The sequence below is a fragment of the Prunus avium genome, chromosome 4 (assembly GCF_965620075.1).
Source record: "Prunus avium chromosome 4, drPruAviu1.hap1.1, whole genome shotgun sequence".
Lineage (NCBI taxonomy): Eukaryota > Viridiplantae > Streptophyta > Magnoliopsida > Rosales > Rosaceae > Prunus > Prunus avium.
This window is the reverse complement of record NC_142287.1, coordinates 27,002,407-27,023,897: the sequence shown is the minus strand read 5'-3', so window position 1 is coordinate 27,023,897 and position 21,491 is coordinate 27,002,407. Positions and strand designations below refer to the sequence as shown.

At 36.2% G+C, this 21,491-nt stretch overlaps 1 protein-coding gene and 2 pseudogenes across 5 annotated transcripts; all 3 read left to right on the top strand.

Annotated features, from left to right (window-relative positions):
* The first annotated feature begins 4,169 nt into the window (after positions 1–4,169).
* EMF2 (VEFS-Box of polycomb protein) lies at positions 4,170–14,610 on the top strand. 3 transcript variants are annotated; one of them, XM_021976752.2, is made up of 22 exons: positions 4,175–4,509; positions 4,643–4,790; positions 4,966–5,021; positions 5,114–5,228; positions 5,382–5,541; positions 5,629–5,697; positions 6,415–6,554; positions 6,767–6,829; positions 6,978–7,099; positions 7,680–7,744; positions 8,046–8,098; positions 8,499–8,552; positions 8,636–8,695; positions 9,175–9,221; positions 9,342–9,463; positions 10,427–10,465; positions 10,539–10,677; positions 11,460–11,508; positions 12,243–12,326; positions 12,504–12,583; positions 13,357–13,446; positions 14,247–14,610. In XM_021976752.2, exons 2-22 carry the CDS (start codon positions 4,665–4,667, stop codon positions 14,365–14,367), a joined length of 1,854 nt encoding a protein of 617 aa, XP_021832444.2. In that variant the 5' UTR covers positions 4,175–4,509; positions 4,643–4,664; the 3' UTR covers positions 14,368–14,610. The 3 variants fall into 3 exon arrangements, 2 of the variants coding, with proteins under 2 accessions (XP_021832444.2, XP_088108238.1); XR_015835261.1 differs by lacking the exon at positions 14,247–14,610 and having other exon boundaries at positions 4,170–4,509; positions 12,271–12,326; XM_088252112.1 differs by lacking the exon at positions 10,427–10,465 and having other exon boundaries at positions 4,176–4,509.
* A 1,047-nt stretch (positions 14,611–15,657) lies between these two features.
* On the top strand, positions 15,658–16,779 carry LOC110772449 (cytochrome P450 CYP72A219 pseudogene; annotated as a pseudogene). Its single transcript, XR_002529105.2, has 3 exons — positions 15,658–15,886; positions 15,982–16,370; positions 16,464–16,779. The product of XR_002529105.2 is annotated as a cytochrome P450 CYP72A219 pseudogene (transcript).
* Positions 16,780–18,609: 1,830 nt separating this feature from the next.
* LOC110772439 (cytochrome P450 CYP72A219-like) lies at positions 18,610–21,069 on the top strand (annotated as a pseudogene). The gene is made up of 5 exons (XR_015835164.1): positions 18,610–19,053; positions 19,171–19,388; positions 19,507–19,749; positions 19,890–20,277; positions 20,461–21,069. The product of XR_015835164.1 is annotated as a cytochrome P450 CYP72A219-like (transcript).
* The last annotated feature ends 422 nt before the right edge of the window (positions 21,070–21,491 follow it).

Below are 21,491 nucleotides of genomic sequence, written 5' to 3'. Positions count from 1 at the left end.
CTCCCTCAAATTCTCTTAGTTTTGCTTTCTAGTTCTCAATTCTAGCTTTCTTTAATGTTTTCTTAGTTGTAATTTATTTTTCTTGTAATGTACATTCTTTCTTAAGTATTCAAGTTTAATTAGTTTCCAAGTTTCAATTATGGTTTTTGTTCTTATTCATTATGCTTATAAGTTAATATGCTAGTTTGAATGATTGATCACCATTTAGGCTTGCATGTTAGCTATCTTGGTTTGAATTAAGAGTATACACCATGCTTTAATTCGAATTGAACTATGAATAGGAAGAGTATGTATGGACATTCGACAACAGGGATTAGATACATGCTTGGTTGTTTAAAATGTTCTTCTATGCTTAATGGGTTCCTAATGCTTAATTTTAGGTTAGACAACAAATGATCAAATTAGGGAATTAGGAACACAAGGTTATGACCACACACCATGGCTTAATCATACTTTAGCTAGAATCAATCCATTAATCTAAATTGAACTTGGGAACTTATTTTCTTGAGTTACTTTCTTATTTTCTTCCTTCTTTCATGTTCTTTGTTTTTGTTTCTGTTTTGTGTAGGAAAACTGAATTGGATCATTCAATCACCAATCCCTGTGGAATCGACCTCGCACTTACATACGCTAAACTACCAACGGTTCGTGCACTTGCGAGTATCACAAGTTGAGGATGCAGCTGAATCCATTTTGGTGCAGCTGAAATCTACACAACACATGCCTATCTAGGCGCTGAGCAAATCCTCTCAAGGCAGCAATCACCTCCTGTACCTCAATGGCCTCAATATCCTTAGTTTGTTCAATCACGTAGCAGACTGGATCAAACTCCTTGGTCAAGCTTATGAGCAATTTCTGAACCAAACGCCCTTTGGATAGATCTTCCCCAAGCCCTTTCATCTGATTTACCAACTCAAGTAAACGAGTAAGGTACATTGACAAGGTCTCATCATCCCTCATCCTTGTGTACTCAAAATCACGTCTCAGACCTTGAAGTTTGATAGATCTGACCTGTTTGTCACCATGAAACTCTTGGTGTAAGATATCCCAAGCTCCCTTCGAGGTTTCTTCATTCGAGATTCTGGGAAATATATCATCGGAGACAGCTCCTTGGATGATACCAAGAGCTTTAGCATCCTTAATTAACAGAGCTTCTTTCTCCGATGTCGATGACCCTTCTACCTCAGTCTTCTTCCCCTTCGAATATGAGATTCCAGTTTCCACTAAATCCCAGAGTCCGTGCGATTTGAAAATGGTCCTCATCCGAATCTTCCAAAATTCAAAGTTATCACCATTGAATATTGGAGCCCGAAGATCACCACCACTTGACCCAGCCATTTGAGACCGGAATCGATGAACTGAGTCGGAAATTTCTCGTTGGATTTTCCAAGCTCAGCACACACAGTGTTGACGCCCACTATCCAGATCCAACCTTCGCTCTTGATACCATGTTGAGATTTGGATTAGCAAGAGAGCTCAAAGAGAAGGAAGAGAGTGAGAGAGCTACGAAGAGAAAATCTAGATTTGGAAATATTCTCAGATGCAATCTGCTGTGCATTGCAGAGATCACACCTTTTGTATTTTCGTATATTCTCATTACATCAGCTCAACCAATCAAATACATCAGCCAATGTGGATATGACACATGGCAGCACAAAGGCTAAGAGCCGTTGGAAAATAACTGGCTTCTCTACACCTTACACTTGGCATATTAGCTCAAGTCACTCAACTAAACATATTAGCTTAATCAACTAATCAGAAATTAGCTAGGCAGTTTACATTTCAACAGTATTCACGTGAATAGTAGCTGCCCTAGACCCCCCCGGCCATGGCAAAGGGTTCACTGCTGGAAGTGCTCTTAGTAGTATGTGTGAGAAACCCCATCCCCTCCCTTGTATGGACTTGTGTTTCCAATCTAGACTTTGACTGCGGAGATTTTGATTCTTGCCATGGCTATGATTTTGATTGTTTTCACATGTTTGTTGAGCGTGTACTTTCCTTGACTGATTCATCATACCTAAAAAAGGTTAGTCTCAATACTGATGTTACGGACTTTGCTCGCGTTGAGGGTTGGATTTGTACTGTAGTTAGGCGTAATGTGGTTGAACTTGATCATTCCTTTATGCTGACAATGAAAAAGAATACACTTTTGTGTTGCCTAGAAGCGTTTTTAGCTGCAAAACCCTCAAGGGTCACTTTGTATTTCTGTTCCTTATGCTCCTCCTGCTTCACAGTGTTTTCCAAGTCTCAAGTCCCTCCATGTTTCAGATGCTTTTCCTTGTTTTACAAACTGTCCTCTACTTGAACATTAACGCGAGGTTTCGAAACATTGTTACTGATTATAAGATCAATGTCTCTGCGCCTGAACTGAAGACGTTGACCATAAGTAATATCGAACGCAATGTTTATATTGATGCTCCAAAACTTGAAAACCTTTATGTGCTTGCAGTTGTTGTCCCGAATTATTCTTTGGATGCAAGATCCCTAGTCGATGCTGATATCGTGGCTTACTTTGCCAAAGATGCAATTTCAATTTTGGCAGATATTTCCAACGTTAAATATCTGTCACTCTCAGCGATTCAGATAGAGGTAATTATGCACATACTCTCAACTCTTGTTTCTTTACAATGGTAGTCTTTACTCTGCTCTTTGGTAGACAAGACTATAGAATGTTGGAGCAGGAATTGTCGTGGGGTGAGGCAAGCATGCCGGTCCAGTTCCAATCTCTTCAAAGTTGGAAAAATTGAATGAATGAAAATATATATCCGCGTCGTTTGCTGTTAATTAGTTCCCTCTCACGTCATATTCAAAAAACTTTGGACTTTGTTTTTCTCAATCCAAAATGTCAGGCTGCGTTGGTTGCTGATTGGTTAATTTTCCAAAATCAGGGCTGCTTTGGTTCCTCATAGGTTAATTATGGATAACATTTCCAATTGGGCATGAAATCTTATCCACTCTGCCCCAAAAGAACTTTAAAAATCTCGCCTGGCTATTAAATTAGATATGAAAAAAGCTTATTATAGAATTAGTTGGGATTATTTATTTTTATGCTTACAAAAGTTCAGTTTCTCTAATGAAATGGAATAAGAAATTGTAGTAACACAATTCTTAATCCATTGAACCCAAGTATGAAAATATAGATATTTATAAAAATACCAAATCCTAGACATGTATTTATAAAAATACCCAAGCACTATTTAAACATAGAAACATACCCAAAATGGGTTTTGGGTATGTGTGTAATGATGGGTTTTGGGTATGTTTATAAATGGGTTTTGAGTGTGTGTAATGATGAGTTTTGGGTATGTTTATAAAGTGTTTTGGGTGTTTGGTATTTTTATAATTTCAGCCCCCATTTTGGGTATTTTAGTGAAACTCCCATATACCCATGAAAATAACCTATGACCAAAAAAAATATATTAGAAAAACCAAACTATAAACCTCATCACCTTCTTCGTCAAATCTTCAATTACTCACTCTTACTTCACAATGGTGAACACTTAAGTAATAAAACCTAACTAAGGGTCTGTTTGGGAGTGCTTCTAGAAGGGCCAAAAGTGCTTTCTGATAACTAAAAGCGTTTCTAATAACGTTTGATGGAAAAGTTTTGAAGTACTTATGGGTCATAGAAGCGCTTCCTAGAGAAGCACCTGCTATATGCTTCTTCAGGAAGCACTCCCAAGTGCTTTTCTAGGAAGTACTTTGATTTTTTATGAAAATTCAAGATTTTTATAATAAAAGCGCTTTTGTTAGAAACGCTTATGAGCAGAAGTACTTCCTAGAGAAGAAGTCTCAAATGAGTCCTAAGTTAAAGAAGTTATGTTTACTAATGGAGGGGGTTAAATCGTGGTTTGGAAGCCTCTAAATAAGGGTATCAATTGACATGATTTCAGTTTAGTTTTGAAGTTTTACGAATTTCGTGAATTGGTGATGTGGTTTTATTCCGTAAACTAGTATCAAATACGTATAAATCTTTCAATAGTTGGTGGCTTGAATACTCCGCCATATTTAAAAAAATTACTCACAACTTCATCAGAAAAGCAAATCCTAAAGCCTTACAAACATAGTGTAGTGCATTATATTTATCCAATACGATAAAAGAAACACAAATTTGAAAAATAAAAATAAAAATCATCAATCCAAAGTAAGTCATTCGCAATACAATATATCAATTAGGTTCGGTGTGTGTAGTGGAAATTTCCCTATTATTTCTCTTTTGGCAGTTTCTTTGTTCTCTTAGATTTCTCTTATGCTTGCTTTGTTCACTCTTCGAAAAGACGAAAGAACACACCCAAGCTTAAGCTGCCAAGGAAAGCAAAGAAGAAAAAACCAGCTAAGAAGAATGTCAGCGTAACACCACAAGCAGTGAGACTCTGAGAGAGTCTGAGAGAAGCGCAGGTATCGTGATTTTCAATGAAGAAAAAAGCACTGGAAACCCAAAGGGCAGAAGCGAAAACCCCAAACTACTCAATCTCTTCATCTTCAGCTTCAATTCAACCACCTGGCTCCGTATGTTCTCTTCCCTTCTATTTTTTCTTATTTTCTCATCTGGGTTTCTCACTTCTCACCAGCCACTCTCTAGCTGCGGCTGTTCTTCTAGCGCGGCTAAAACAATTGAAAAAAAATCGAATCTTTGTTGCAGGTACGCGAGAAGCAGCGGTGATATGTGCCGACAAGACTCGCGTGTGCGAATGTCGGCGGAGGAAGAAATGGCTGCGGAGGAGAGCCTCTCTATCTATTGCAAGCCTGTTGAATTTTACAACATTCTTCAACGCCGCGCTATAAGAAATGTAGTACCTTTAAAAAAAAAAATCCTTTCTCTATGTATATATATATATATATATATATATATATATATATATATATATATATATATATATATCAGAAGAAAATCAAAATGTTTTCTTTGTTTCTGAATCTTTGGTTGCCAATTTGTAATGGGCTGTGTGCATTTTTGGTATGCAGCCTTCTTTTCTCCAAAGATGTTTGAGCTACAAAATAGAGGCCAAGCACAAAAGGAGGTAATGATAACAATAAAAATTTCAACTTCTGTATATGCATAATTCGTATATGCTAGATTTTACTGATTGGGTTGTTGTTGGCTGAACTTTAGAATACAAATGACAGTTTCCATTTCAAGGAATGAGAAGGAAGGTGTACAAACCCAGAATCTCTTTCCTTTGTACGTGTTTTTGGCCAGATTAGTTCCTGATGTTGCAGTTCCAGAGGTATTTGTATGCAAATTTTTAAGTTCTTATTTGACGATCCGTGTGTTGCTTAGTGCATCATGTTATGCCTTTGCTAATGACATTTGGCGGTTTAGTTTACGGTTTTATCTACATATATCTGATATGAGTTCTGTCTTTGAATGTATAAACAAGTATTCTGCTACATATCGATTCAGTCGAGCTTGCATGTTAAGCAATTCCACAGGGGCTGATGGGAGCAGTCAACTTCAAGCTAATTTTATTCTGCCTGACATTAATAAGCTAGCATTGGAGGCTAAATCTGGCTCACTTGCCATCTTGTTTGTCAGCTTTGGTATGCATTCGTGAAACTTTGATAATATGGAAGCAGATTTTATGTGGATCTCATTGCAATCTTTGGGCTCATATATTATCCTTGCAGTGGGAGCACAGAATCCATTTCGTGGAATCAATTTATCCAAGGGTCCTGTGGATATGGCTTCTTTTCCTTGTAAGTTAAGCCTTACTTGCTAAGCTTTGCCACATATTCGAATTTTGATTTCATTTTGACATGTTGTTTAACAGATTAAACGTTATTGGCTAACTTAAGTTAGGAGTCATAACTCTGACAAATCTGACATGTTTTTGCAATTTGGATTTCTTCACTGAACTACATAACTTTAAGTTCTACATGACATTGGCACGTAGTACCATAGAGACCATATGTTTAACTGTTTGAGCCTTTTACAACTTTATGGAATTATTGGAGTTAAGCATCTCTGATTTTAAAATTGAACTAGAGATAAACTGGAGATAAAGTTGTTGATACAATTCTGAAATAACTCAGAAATTTTATGCAAGGTGTAAGAAGAAGAAAGACATCTCTTGTCAAGCTCAAATTTTATAATTTAGAACCATAAAGATAAAATCAGATCACCCAGGGGACCAAGTTAAAAGTAAAATACAAACAATACACCAGGGGGACCAAGTCAAAACTTTAGAGTTTTGACATATTTTACCCAACAATAAAAAAAGATAAGACATGATGAGTAAGTTTCATGCCCTTTTCTATTCTCAAGCGATAATAAATGATTTTTCACACCACGATATGTGGAGTGAAAGGTGAAGCATTCTTTTTTACTTGTAATATTGAGACTTATTTTCCAAGTTTATTCTTCTTATACTTACGAGATTGATTATGCAAATCAATATCAATTTTACTTGGCAGCAAATGCTGGAGGATATTGCCTGTGGAGCCAGATACCATTGGAATTACTGTATATCTCTTGGGAAAATTCTCCTAATTTTGGTTTGGGACAGAGAGCTGAGATGATCTCCACTATTGACATGCACTCTTGCTTCTTGAAGGTATGGCATCATCAGATGACTCTTGATTAACTATATGTCTTCTTTCTTGACAAAGAGGAACTGGTTAACAGTGCAGCTAAACCGGACTTGTAGTTGTAAAAAAAAAATCATTGTTCTCTATTTGAATCTCGTATTCATGATTGGACCAAAATAATAGACCTTCTGTCTTCCACTCTCAGTTTGATTTACATGTTCCAATTTCCCTCTTGCAGTTGAGCTGTTTAAATGAGGACAAGTGCCTTATGATTGCAACTCCCTATAATCCAGAAACTGTTGTATGTTATCTTCTCAGTGTTTTCTCCTTTAATTCAATAATTCTGATCTCTCTCTCTCTCTACACACACACACTCTATCCAACATTTCTCTTCTAGGCAACTGTTGCTGATGAATATCTGTTACTTTTGGTTGTTTGGGCTTTCAAAGATCCTTTCCCAGCAACTACAGGTCACCATTTCTGCAGAGGAGTTTGGTGCTAGGGAAAAATCTCTTTATAATACATACATATGTAGTGACATTCCTTCTACATCGTTACCTCATATCATTCGGTAATCATCATCTCTCATAAAGTAATTATGTCTGTTCGCACCATTCTGTTTATTGATTCTCATTCTCTGCTTCCCTTTAATTATTGTTTGTTAGATATTTGTTTGATCATTAACTAAATGCTGTTTCAGCATGGTGGCTCTACGCATTTATGAGGCCAAATTTTGTGTACTGTTTTTTTCATGGTTTATTCCACATTAGTTTCTTCCAGATAGTACCCTCACAGTACAACATATTTGTTTGACTAATCTAAATGTATTTCCTTTTCAAATATGGAGCTTATACTTAGTGTTTGCATCTCAACTCGCATTTTATCAGTTTCCGGTTCAGTTTAAATTGAAGTGGTTAATCAATGGTCTCTTGGTATTTGTCCATAAGAATAGATTCCATGAACATAATTAGGGTATACTCCCAAATAACTTCTTATAATTCATTTTCTTATATTCATGGAGAGGACAAAATCTGTGAGATCTTAAGCTGATTGTTTATGATGCTTTGGCTTTTAAGTCAGGATGTAGATTTATTTTGTGTTTCAGCTCTTGACCATATGCTTAAAAACTGCTTGTTACTTGTCTTGTCCAGGTTAAGGGCAGGAAATGTGATTTTTAATTATAGATACTACAGCAATACATTGCAAAGGACAGAAGGTATTAACAATGTTTTATAATTCTTGGCAACTTCTACTTATCGTATTTTCATTCTGGGACAAGTTTAAGATCTTAAAGTTAAAACTTGAAAAATAGTAATGTTATCCCGTACTTCCATATCCTTGTCAATAAATATAATAATATTTTACAGTTGGACAGTAATATAGTTCCGTTTTTTCGAAGATTTTTTTTTTCTCTTTCCCAAATTCTGTAACTGAGATTTTTTCACTTAAAACATCTTTTGTTCTTTTCACGAAATGCATTCCCTTGCTTGTGAAATAATACTTTGTTCATCTTGCAGTGACTGAAGATTTTTCCTGTCCATTTTGCTTGGTTAGGTGTGCAAGCTTTAAGGTTTGACTTTCTCCCACATTCTGTTTTGTTATTGTTTATTATGAGATATTTTTGTTTTAAAGTGAATTAGTTCTTCACATCCAACAGCTTAACACATTACCATGGTATCAAAGCAAAGTTCCTGTGTTCAATTGTGACTCACTTCCTTCCAAATTTTAAAAAACATCCACATGCCCACTCGTGAGTTTGAAGCCTTGGCCCACACTCAAGGAGGAGTGTTAAAGTGAATTGAATCTTTGAGTCCTAATAGCTTGAGCTTTTAGGATAAGTAGGAATTTAGCAATCTGGAAATGAACCAATAGCTATTGAATTTATGTCGTTTATTTTTAAAAATCAAGAATTTATATCTGATGCTTTGAATTTATATCGCCTATTTATATTTGTTCAATCTTTTTTATAGGGTCTGAGACATCATTTGTGCTCATCACATGATCTCTTCAACTTTGAATTTTGGGTTGGTAATCTTTGAGAATCTTAGTGGGAATTATACTCATTTAAATATGTTTCCGTGCCTACTAAACTGATGGGTATTGATAGGTAACTGAAGAGTATCAAGCTGTAAATGTCTCTGTGAAAATTGATAACTGGAGATCTGAGGTATATATATTTTTATTTTTATTTTACACCTTTTTGCATGACAGAGCAAAGGTAACATGTCTCCATGATCAAGTTCTGCATTAACAACCATATCTCATATCCATTCAATCAAATTTAATATACGTTGTGTATATCAATCACTATCATTACCTGAGGAATTGCACAAATTCCATAAAAGGAAGCTGTCCCACTCGATTAATTTCTCCTAGAATCAGATTTAGGGGAATTCATTATGGTAAATTTTTTCTTATTTCTTTGGAAATACATGTGGAAATAAATAGTAAGATGTTGTTGGCTGCTGAAGATGACAGATGAACCTGCATTCTTTTTTATCATCTTATCAAATGCTGACTGAACAGAATGTCAGTTTTGAGTTAATTTTTACCATATAATTCTCTTCACAAATGGACTTACAAACAAAATACACAAATCTCTTAATTACTAGCTATAGGAATTTAAATATTAACTTTTCTCTTCAGATTGTTGCTGACGGTGTTGATCCTAAGCTACAAGTATTCTTTTCTTGGTAAGTTTTCGCTTATTTATTCGGCCATAGTTGGGCTCGATAAGTTTCTTTTAATCTTCTGTCATTTAGTTGAGATATATGAATGCCTTAAACTGAAACAAGTGCACATACATTGTCCAGTTCAAAGCCACTTAGACGCAGAAGACCCAAGAACCTATATCAAAGTTTAAAGCACGTACATCCTCATGTCTTACAGTCTGACTTGCCTGCAGGACTCTGTGATCTTTCAGACAAGGCTGATGGTACACGTTCTTTTCTCATATTCTCATGAACAATCTCAATTCACTCTCAGCTCAATTATTTTGAAAAGTTTGAAGATGATATAACATTTTGTTGTAGCTCTACTTTTTTTGTTTTTATACAAATTTATATATAAATCATATTTTGGGTGGTAGTGTGTTTGTTTTAAAATCGAAGAGGACTGTAAGACATACAAAAATGACAAAAAAGATAGAATAATCAGGCCTTTTGAACTCTGTAATTCAAACTGTCTTTTTGTGAAGAATTATTTTCTCTTGAATTGTATGGAAAAGACATATCTTAGTACTGAACTGGACATGAATAAGTTACTTGTGTATTAATCCCTTGAAAAATAAGTGCGTGGTGCATCAATTATGGATCAACCAATCCTCTTGCATGTCTTGATCTAGTTGGTTGGATTATTGTTAGGAACTCAAAGTGTTCCTGACATAGTGAATCTGAACATGTCCTGCAACATGAAATTTTCAGCTCCAGACTGCAGATGAGATATCATTGATCTCCTGGAGCCTCCTGGAGACCTATGTAGTAACCTCCTTCAGGTGCCTACAAAGTATCCCTCAAGTACTATTTCTTTTACGAAAAATTCACTTAAAATTAGGCCTCAATAGTTGAGGAATGTTTTTGTTAGATTTTCTTGGGAGTGAAAAGATAAATATTTATTATTTTTTCATGATTTTGGATGTAGATGGAAAAGGTAGGACCAACCAGTTGTTTCATTCTTTCTGGGAATCCAATTAGAAATGACCCTAACAGATGTATTTAACACGTTTGATTAACATTTTATATTATTATATTTTGAGAACACATTGCATTCTAATTTTTTATTTATCCTGATCTTGAAAAGAAGTTTGGAGTATAGTATTCTTTTAAGCAGACTGAACTAATATCTCCTAATGTGCTCCTTTTCCGGATATTGTTGCCAAACACTCAACTTCTTTGCTCAGATGCTCATTCTAGTAAAGGTGATAAGGCTAGAATATCAGGTAGGAATGATATGCGGAATGATATGGTTGGTGCTGTGTCTGCAATTTGTTTCATCCAGCTTTAATGTTGCAGGGGTGTCAAGTTCCATACCACAATCATGTGCTGATCCTGGTTGTGTTCAATCAATATCTGGAAACAATTTTGCACCTCCTGCAATGCTGCTGTTTGCAAAGACAAGAAAGTTATCTGTTGAGCGTTCAGACCCTAGAAAGTATGTCTATCTTTCTCTCTCCTATATTCATGAAAAAAGCTGAATAGTTACTTATGTGGAGCTATCTCATCCAAGTAAAATGTTTTGCCTATTTCATCAAAGTCAAATTTATTGCCTAGTTGAACTGTCTAAAGCTGCATGAAGTTTTACCTCGCCATGAGCTACCAGTCTAAGGCTGTGTATGTTAAGATCCATCATCTGTTGCTTGGACACATGGCTACTAATTCCTAATCTATCATGTGAACTTAGTTAACAAAAATTCAGGTAGGGCTGTCCACCCTCCTGAACCTAAACCAGCTGAAGCAACTGAGTTGAACGGACCTGGAATTGGCAGTTTCAACTGGTTTTGCTTTGGTTCGGTTCCTAATTTTCTGAAACCAAAAGGCTGGGTTCAGGCATCAGGTTATGTAGTCTAAAACTCGATAGAACCAACTTGAACGGATGTGTATACATCTGTTTATGTTATGTGAATTATAGAAGGTTATGCTGCTTTTGCATGCGTGGGGCCTTAGTTGATGGATGTTAACTGTTGCTCCCAAGCTGCTCTAATGTTAACTTGTCAAATCTACACACATACGCACACATAAATGAAACAATTCATGTGTTGACATGCTGTGTTTTGCCCTGTCAATCAATCAGCACTGTTCATACTTTTACATTAAATATGTTCACTGTGTTCTCTAAGCAAGTACTATGATATTTTTCATATATCCTTTTGCACGTGGATTATAATGCTTGCATGTTGCTCACATATGAATATTTTTTTCTCTCTACATTTTCAGCTGTGCACTCCTGCGGAAGCGACAGTTCTTTCACTCACATAGAGCCCAGGTGACAATTACTTATGTTATGAATGATTTTTTGTTATCACCGAACACCAATTATGTTTTTTTTTGTTTTGGAGTGAACTTTCAATATCATTTATAGTGCAATTTCCATTTTTGAAAGCTTTTGTTGAGACTATTATGGTGTGACCAGCCATAAAATTATTTGTTTCCTTAGCACTTGAACTTGTATATCATTGTAATCAGATATCTGTAACTGTTATGGCATGACCATATACTTTTTGTATATAGATCACTTATAACTCATAAAAGATACAGACCTCCAGGTCATTCTTTTTTTTAGGAGGAAAAAAATGCTTAGTATGATACTGGGATAAGAATGCTTAGTATAATGTTGCATGTATAAAGTCTCAACATTCTGTGGAAGAGAAAATGGAACAGCTGTTCAGATGGTTACATCCTGTAGTTCAATTTTCCATGTATGGTATATACCAAACATTAGACTATGTTTTACAATCTTTGAAGTCAAGCGCATTGACTAATCGCTTGCTTGAATAATTAGCAAACCTTGTTGTGAAACTCTAGTCTTAATAGTTATGAGAAATAGTGGTTGGTGGATTAACCATGCTAGCTACAGCTCTTCAGCTGGCCCAAAGGAATCTCTCTTTAAAATTTTAAAATATTAACAGTTGATTCTTTTTGGCCCTTATTTTTAAATGACAATATTTTAATATATGCAGCACTGTATTTTAATTTTTTTTTATTTTGTTATGCTTGAAGCCAATGACATTGGAACAAGTTTTGTCAGATCAGGATAGTGAGGATGAGGTTGATGATGATGTTGCTGATTTTGAAGATCGAAGGGTATAATAACCAAACCTCTCTCTCTCTCTCTCTCTCTCTCTCTCTCTCTCTCTCTCTCTTGTGCAATAGCATATTTTGCAATATGTTAGCAGCACAATACATTGACTTGGCACCTTGGTCTTGTGGGATTTTATATTGAAAGCAAATGAATAAGTAATATTTTACTCTCTATTGTAGATGCTTGATGATTTCGTTGATGTGACTAAAGATGAGAAGCAAATGATGCATATGTGGAACTCCTTTGTGAGGAAGCAACAGTAATTTTCTCTCTTCATTTTGCTCATTTTTTATTTTTCCTTCTTTTGCTTTATAAGGTTCTTTATTTTTTTGTTTAGCACCTTGTATACCATCATATTTGATAACATTGCAAGTTAGATCAAGAAATAAGACACATTCATACTAAGTCCATAGGATGAGATCCTAGGGTATTTACCTCTGAAATTATGGTATAATCATGTGCCTTAAAGAAAAGTCTCCTATGGTTTGAGGCATTCCCATTAAGTGCATATAGAGCATCCATCATGAGCCGAGTCTATAAGAACACTGTATTTCAAGGAGTATGGTTGTGGTGCTTGTAGGGATGATGCCCCACTGTATGCTAATTGGCTGAATGCAAGAAAGCGTTGATGCTAATTATGGTCAGGGAAGCTACATGAATCTTTTAAAATTAGCTCCATCTGGAGCCATAAAATTGGCTATCATATTGTATGTCACTAACTTGACTGATGTAATACTAAGTTGAAACCTAGTTTGGAATTGGATTAAAACGTTCATGTGTCTAGTGCATAATTACTAATTAGAATCTAATGCGTTTTAGAGGCTACATTTTAAAACTCAACATATAGCAGACAAGGATGCTGTTGGATATCATGGCACTTTTGGCAGAATTCTTCATTTGCAATAAATATTTCTCAATGATGAGCAAGCTCCAGATACAAAAAATAGGGGACAAGTTCATCTTCTTGTGTGTGGAACTACATTAGTTCTCTCTCGATTTTTTTTCTGAAATATTTTGTTTTAATGATGGCAGGGTGCTGGCCGATGGTCATATTCCTTGGTCGTGTGAGGCATTTTCGAGATTGCACGGACATGACCTTGTCAGAGCTCCGGCCCTGATATGGTAATGGTTGCGCCCATTTGATTGTCAATTGTGGTCATGCATATCACTCCTGGTGAAGTCTGCCTTGATATTCTGGTAGTTAATGTGCATGTCATAAAATGATGACCTAAATAAAGCCCCCACTCATGGATAAAAAAAGTTAAAATTAAAAATTAAAAAGCCCCATGCCTGATTTGGTGACTATCAAACGTAGAAACTCCATTTTTTTTGTTGGTTATTCTTATTTGTTGCTGTTTGTATAGTCTGGCATTTTGCATATTGATATTAGACCTTATCATGGCCCAGCCATGACTATTTAATATGATGGTGGCTGTATATTTTCCGGTAACAAGATCATGACACTTTGGCACATTTCTTTAGACTTAGTTTAAGTATTTAATTACTTTTCTTTCTTTGGCATGAACTTTAAGGACTTGATTTTCAAATATGAACAGTTGAAATGCATAATGAGTGAGAGTCGGTGACATCCTTATATCTGGTTTTTTTATATCTATAAATCGAGTTTGCCCTTGCTCCCTCCCTCACCTATTCAAACGTTTAGTAAAAATAATTGGAAAAACACCTAGTATGCATTGGACTGTTGCACATAATCGATGGATGATTGATGCTTTGAGTATGGCTATGATATACAGCTATGTGGCATGACATGCAAGGAAGATAATTTTTCTCAGTAAAAATGGGTTATATCTATAGCAGTTAAATGGTGCCTGAGCATGCTTGTGTTAGAAGAAAATGTAATATTTATCATGCTTTGCTTTTGATGAGAATATGTGAATCTCAAATGACAAATCACTTGTCAGGTGTTGGAGATTATTCATGATCAAATTGTGGAATCATGGTCTTCTTGATGCACGCAGCATGAACAACTGTAACATTATTCTTGAACAGTGTCAAAGCCAGGTTTCGGATCCGAAAAGTTGAAAGAGATTATTTTTTTCATTAGATTCAGGCGCCTTCTTACTAATATGCTGATCTCAGTGCCTGCATTTTGTATTATGTGCCTATTTTCATGGTTGGGCTGAAAGCTTTTTCCATGCCCGTTGTCCTGCTGTGATGAGCTCTATGCGATTTTTTCCAAATGAATGCAGAACTGTACTATCCGTCTCTCCTAACCTGAGAAATATATGCAAGTAGAATTATGAGCAACAAAATTTCAATTTGTTATCTGTGATGTAGTGTTCAGACTACTTTTCCTTCATTTTTGTGACTTAATTTGATTATTATTTGAATAAAGCAAACGAAATTGATAATAAATGAGAATAATACTATATACTTTACTGACATATATGTAATAAAATAAAATAAAATTGCATAGTATTAAGAAAAAAGCTCCAATAATGCACGCCACGATAATGGTAATTCGTCCTCTCTCGGCCTGATTAAAAAGAAAAAAAAAAGGTTATAAAGCACGTTTTAATATGCGTTAGATTGAATTAGGGCAAGCCTCTGGCCAGTAAGTATGTCTTCGAAATTGGTGAGTCCATGGCCTAAAACTAATGTTTATCCATGTTGAAGATTCGTTTTACTCCTTTTGGGATTTGTCACGCCAACAAGCTCTTAAAACTTATCTATAAAAAAGAAGGTAACAAGATTGTGTGAGGCAGCACGCCGGCCGCCTCTCAGACGCAGAGGTGGTGCGGTGATGCCGACGGCTTTTTACTAAACTACGGCTTTCTGAAAATTCACACATCAAATTGATTGCTTAACTTCCAAAAATGATGCACCTCTTCCTTCTTCTATATTAGCTTTTGCTTGCTTTGCATGCCTAAACTCTGCTAAAAAAGATGTCACATTTTTTCTTCTTCTAGCTAGATAAGATGGGCCCACTGAGTGTAGATTATTAAACCTACGTAGTCCTTTTTGCACCAACTATGAAAGCAAATATTTCTGGATTTGTGACAAACAGTAAAAGGAATCATTCAAGTCTCTATCTCTCCACATCATCATCTATATATGTATATATATCAATATAAATATGCATCATGCGTCACGGCCCACCGTATAATCGATTTGGTAGCACACGGCCTTTCAGCCTTTGAAGATGGAAAATGGGCTAAACATCCAGCATTCCATTTAGAGAAGCTAAAGGTACTCGCCAACATTCATTTGTATTTCTAGAGATTTAATTAGCAATTATGTCCACTATTTATATACGTGTTGATATTTTGTTTGTTTTTTTTCCTTGTTTGGTAAAGGGTATGTTACCAACATTTTACCAAAGCTGTAGCGAGATGATTAACGAGTGGGAGAAGTTGGTGTCCAAAGAAGGTTCATGTGAGTTGGATGTGTGGCCTTGTCTTCAAACTTTGTCCGCTGATGTGATTTCTCGGGCTGCATTTGGAAGTAGCTATTAAGAGGGAAGGAAAATATTTCAGCTACTGCGAGAGCAAGAAAAAATTTTCACAACAGCCATCCAAAGTGTTTACATTCCAGGGTCAAGGTAAAATTAAATAATCTTTCATTTAAATTACTTGACATTAAAGCACTTGTACATGTCTTCACAAAACCATTGATCTCGTTGTCTACTTCGTGCAGGTTTCTACCAACCAAGCAGAACAAGAGGATGAAGAAAATATATGAAGAAATAAGAGTGTTGCTCAAGGGCATTATAAATAAAAGAGAAGAGGCAATGAAGTTGGGTGAAGCCAGTAAACATGACTTATTAGGGTGTACTTATGGAGTCCAACTTGAAGGAAATTCGAGAACATGGGAACGACAGAAACACTGGAATGAGTCTTGAAGATGTAATTGAAGAGTGTAAGCTGTTTTACTTGGCTGGACTAGAGACCACTTCTGTGCTGCTTGTTTGGGCAATGGTTTTGCTAAGTCAAAACCAGAATTGGCAAGCTCGTGCAAGAGAAGAGGTCTTGCAACTCTTTGAAAGCAACCCACCAATCTATGATACCCTAAGCCACCTAAAAGTTGTAAGTATCTTTACTAAAAGTTAAAATTAAAATTAAAATTATATTCTCTCGCATAGTTTTAATTAGAAACCTTGACCATATAAAATTTCTCAGGTGACAATGGTTTTCCTTGAAGTTCTTCGATTACACCCAGCAGCCGTTGAGCTTCCACGAACCAGTCGCAAGAAAACACAGCTTGGAAAGTTCTCATTGCCGGCCGGAGTCGATGTCTCCATACACATAATGCTTGCTCACCATGACAAAGAATTGTGGGGTGAGGATGCAGATGAGTTCAAGCCAGAGAGGTTTTCAGAAGGAGTTGCAGAGGCAACAAAGAACCAATTTGCATACTTTCCTTTTGGAGCAGGTCCACGGATTTGCATTGGGCAAAACTTCGCTATGCTGGAAGCAAAATTGGCCTTATCATTGATTTTGCAACACTTCACCTTTGAGCTTTCTCCATCCTGTGCTCATGCTCCTTTGGCATTAATAACCCTTCAACCTCAATATGGTGCTCATATTATTTTAAGTAAACGTTGATTAGTTCTGAATTGTATGTATTAAGGACATCACATGGCTTAGCCAGCCATATTAACCATGTATATTTTATAATAATTCTCGTGACTTGTCTAAAATATATCTGCATTTCTGTCTTAAAAAATCACAGGTGATGCGTCACGTCTTTAATTTCATGCTCACAGACAGCTGAATGCGAACGTCTTTAATTTCATGCTCATAGACAGCTGAATGTCAACAATTAAACTTGATTGAAAACAACATAATCTTCCATGTGCACTTGTCCCATGCAAGCGGGAGCATTTTTGCTTGCCGCATTAACCAAATGTGTATGCTAATGCTCCCGCATTAACCAAATGTGTATGCTCGTCGCCTTTAAAAGATGAAATCTGTCCCATGATACTTTATGTGAGAATAAAAATAAAATAAAAAAAGAGCCCACATCTCGTTTCTCTCTCCGTTTTTCCTTCTTTACCCTTCCTTCTATTTTCTTTTTATTTTCTTTCTTTCCTCCTCTCTCTTCTCTTCTCTTCTCTCTCTCTTAAGCAGAGATACTAAACACAGATCCACTGTATCCTCCTGTAAAAAGCTAATAATAATAACATAAAACAATAGCAATTTTGCTAGAGAGCGAGAGAGAGAAGACCAATTCTCAGCAGGAGACAAGTTCCCAATCTGGGTTTAGTATCTTTGAGAGAGAAGGGGCGGGGAGGAGAAGGAAAGAAATAAAATAAAAAGAAAAAGAAAAAGAAAAGGAAGGGGAAAGTTGCAAAAACGGAGACAGAAACGAGATGTGGGCCCTTTTTAATTTTAATTTTATTCTCACATTAAAGTTAACTAAAGTTAATCATGAGACAAGTGTCATCCTTTAAGGTGGTGGTGTGAGCATACATATTTGTTAATGTGGTAAGCAAAAATGCTCCTTATACAAGTGAGAAAGTTTTTACTATTTAGTCCTGATTGTAAACTATGTGGAAATCTCAATTATACACATGCGACGTGTTATAAGTTAGATGAAATTTAGAACTCTGCAGTCAATAATATTAAATCGATAGATATAAATAAATTCTTAATCTACTGTTATTATAACACGTACATTAATAACACTATATGGCGATATTCCGATTATATTCTTTCATATTATTTATTGTATTCGTTTACGACTGTTTTAACTTTCTAATATTTCAATTTTCTATTAGAAGAAAGAAAAAAAAAACACTGTATGCCTTGGTAAGGAGAGATTCTTCGGTGGCCTCGGTTTTGCTAAACCACGGCTTTCTAAAGCAGTCGCACATCAAACTCCTTACTTCTCTTCCAGAAATGGTCTATCTTTTCATTATCTGTGCACCTCTTGCTACTATATTTTGCATAGCACAGCTAGAATAAGATGGACCTAGTGGAGATTATCACATGTCCCAACTTCATCCAATGTAAAAGCAAAATATTTGTGGATTGTAAAAAGTAATGACTGAAATCACCCGACTTAAATAACCATTAGTGACACACAATTTCGACATAAACTAGTACATTAAAGTAACGGTCAAATATCATTCACGCATGTATCAACGACTCAATTTAGTAAAAGTTTATTGTGACGTGGCACCATGTAGAACACAACATATAAAGACACATGCATCATGCGTCACGGCCTTGCATAAATTAAAAGATTGCGTCTGGGATATGATTCAGCACTTACTATATAGCCAGGCGGTGAAGGGTTTTGACTGATATGGACAAAAGTTATGCAATTGTATGAACTTTGGAGAGGAGTTCCATAATTAAATCTAACCCATTATTTATATAAAGCCCTGCATCAATTCCTCCTTCCAACAAGTTCTCTTCAGTAGAACCCATCTCTCTCTTTCTCTCACAAATCTCACACACGAATTAATTATACTGATGGAAGCCTCTAGGGCTAGTTGTGTTGCACTAAGTGTTGTTTTGGTTAGCATAGTAATCACATGGGCATGGAGGGTGCTGAATTGGGTGTGGTTGAGGCCAAATAAATTAGAAAGATGCTTGAGAGAGCAAGGCCTCACAGGCAATTCTTACAGGCTTTTGTTCGGAGACACCAAGGAGATCTCAATGATGGTGGAACAAGCACAATCCAAACCCATCAAACTCTCCACTACCCATGATATAGCGCCACGTGTCATCCCATTTTCCCATCAAATTGTGAACACATATGGTATTGCCAAATACTTGTTTAAATTCCTGGCTGTCACCAATTTATATGCATGCGTAATCTTCTATATATGTAAGTTTGTGACTTGGATGGCTTTTTAAAAAAACAAAAAATTTGCAGGTAGGAATTCTTTTGTTTGGATGGGTCCCATACCAAGGGTGACCATCATGAATCCAGAAGATTTGAAAGCTGCCTTCAACAAATCTGATGAATTTCAGAGGGCAATATCAAACCCTATTGTCAAGTCGATATCACAAGGCCTTTCAAGCCTTGAAGGTGAGAAATGGGCTAAACACAGAAAGATTATCAATCCAGCATTCCATTTAGAGAAGCTAAAGGTATTGTATACTCTCGCCAACTTTTCATTTATATTTCTGGAGGTTTTGTGTCCACTATCTTTCATTTATCTTGATTACTTTTGGTGTTTCTGTTTTTATTGCTCCTTGCTTGTTATAGGGTATGTTACCAACATTTTACCAAAGTTGTAGCGAGTTGATTAACAAGTGGGAGAGCTTGGTGTTCAAAGAGGGTTCATGAGATGGATTTGTGGCCTTATCTTGAAAATTTAACCAGCGACGTGATTTCTCGAGCTGCATTTGGAAGTAGCTACGAAGAGGGAAGGAAAATATTTCAACTACTCAGAGAGGAAGCAAAATTTTATACAATCGCCGCACGAAGTGTTTACATTCCAGGGTGGAGGTAAGAGACTACATGTAAAAGTACTGAATCTTGATATTCATCATAGAAACACATATCCATACTAATCTTGCATGAAAGAAGTACTTGTACTTCTTCATGTCTTCACAAAACCATTGAAGTGCTGCCTTTTTTGTGTACAGGTTTCTACCAACCAAGCAGAACAAGAGGATGAAGGAAATTCACAAGGAAGTTAGAGGCTTACTGAAGGGTATTATAAATAAAAGAGAAGACGAGATTAAGGCAGGTGAAGCCGCTAAAGGTGACTTATTAGGTATACTTATGGAGTCCAACTTCAAGGAAATTCAGGAACATGGGAACAACAAAAACGCTGGAATGAGTATTGAAGATGTAATTGGAGAGTGTAAGTTGTTTTACTTTGCTGGGCAAGAGACCACTTCTGTGCTGCTTGTTTGGACATTGGTTTTACTAAGCCAAAATCAGGATTGGCAAGCTCGTGCAAGAGAAGAGGCCTTGCAAGTTTTTGGAACCAACATGCCAACCTATGATCAGCTCAGTCACCTAAAAGTTGTAAGTACACAACTTTTAATTTGAAAGTTTTCTATCAATTACGTAAAACAACAAAAATTAATCAGACATTTTAGCTCTTTCAGGCCTAATTGGGATGTGTGGATTTGCTTCTAAACTTTTGAATGTCATCAAACAACTCATTTTGTTGGATTAGTGATCACTTGATGCTTTATGATGCCCCAGGTGACCATGATTTTACTTGAAGTTCTTCGATTATACCCAGCAATTGTTGAGCTCCCACGAACTATTTACAAAGAAACACAGCTTGGAAAGTTCTCATTGCCGGCCGGAGTCGAAGTCTCCTTACACATAATGCTTGCTCACCATGATAAAGAATTGTGGGGTGAGGATGCAAAGGAGTTTAAGCCAGAGAGGTTTTCAGAAGGAGTTTCAAAGGCAACAAAGAACCAGTTTACATACTTTCCTTTCGGAGCTGGTCCACGGATTTGCATTGGACAGAACTTTGCTATGCTGGAAGCTAAATTGGCCTTGTCATTGATTCTACAACACTTTACCTTTGAGCTCTCTCCATCCTATGCTCATGCTCCGTCCGTAACTATAACCCTTCATCCACAATTTGGTGCTCATTTCATTTTACACAAACGTTGATTAGTGCTGAAGTATATCGATTCTTGGCAAAAAGTTTAATGATAAAGACACACCAAAAATAAAGATAGCCATAGTTTGAACCATGTATATTTTCTCACAATTATCGTTACTTGTAGCGAATGCATATGCATGAGATGAGTTTATAAGAAAGAACGAATTTGATTGATGGAAGGTTATGTGTCAGCTTCACTTTGCCACTATATCCGGTCTACTAATAATATGGCTTGCACATTATTAATATTTAAATAGTGAACCTGCAAAGATGACCCATCAGTATAGTAGTTTGGAATTGCTCCTCTATAAATTGTTATGGGTTTAAACCCCGTCGGTAAAAAAAAAAACATTGAATTCAATATACAAGAAATTATTGTATGATACTGGAATATGTTTCAACACTCGGTTATTATTTTATGTCTTTGTTTCTGACTATTAATTGTCCTACTAAGAAGAAGGGACCACGGCTTTCTAAAGAGGTCACACTCCAGTCCAAACTGGTTCCTTTGCTTCTAGAAACGGTCTTTTCGTTATCTACGCTATTTCTAGAAGGTAGAATAAGATAGGCCTAGTAGATTATTAACCCCATCACCTTTCTGATAATATTGTAG

Coding starts and splice junctions, on each gene's coding strand:
- EMF2 (XM_021976752.2), top strand. CDS start 4,665: ATGTGCCGACAAGACTCGCGTGTGCGAATGTCGGCGGAGGAAGAAATG. Junction 8,696..9,174: donor TTGATAACTGGAGATCTGAG/GTATATATATTT, acceptor TTTTCTCTTCAG/ATTGTTGCTGACGGTGTTGA. Junction 10,678..11,459: donor GAGCGTTCAGACCCTAGAAA/GTATGTCTATCT, acceptor CTACATTTTCAG/CTGTGCACTCCTGCGGAAGC.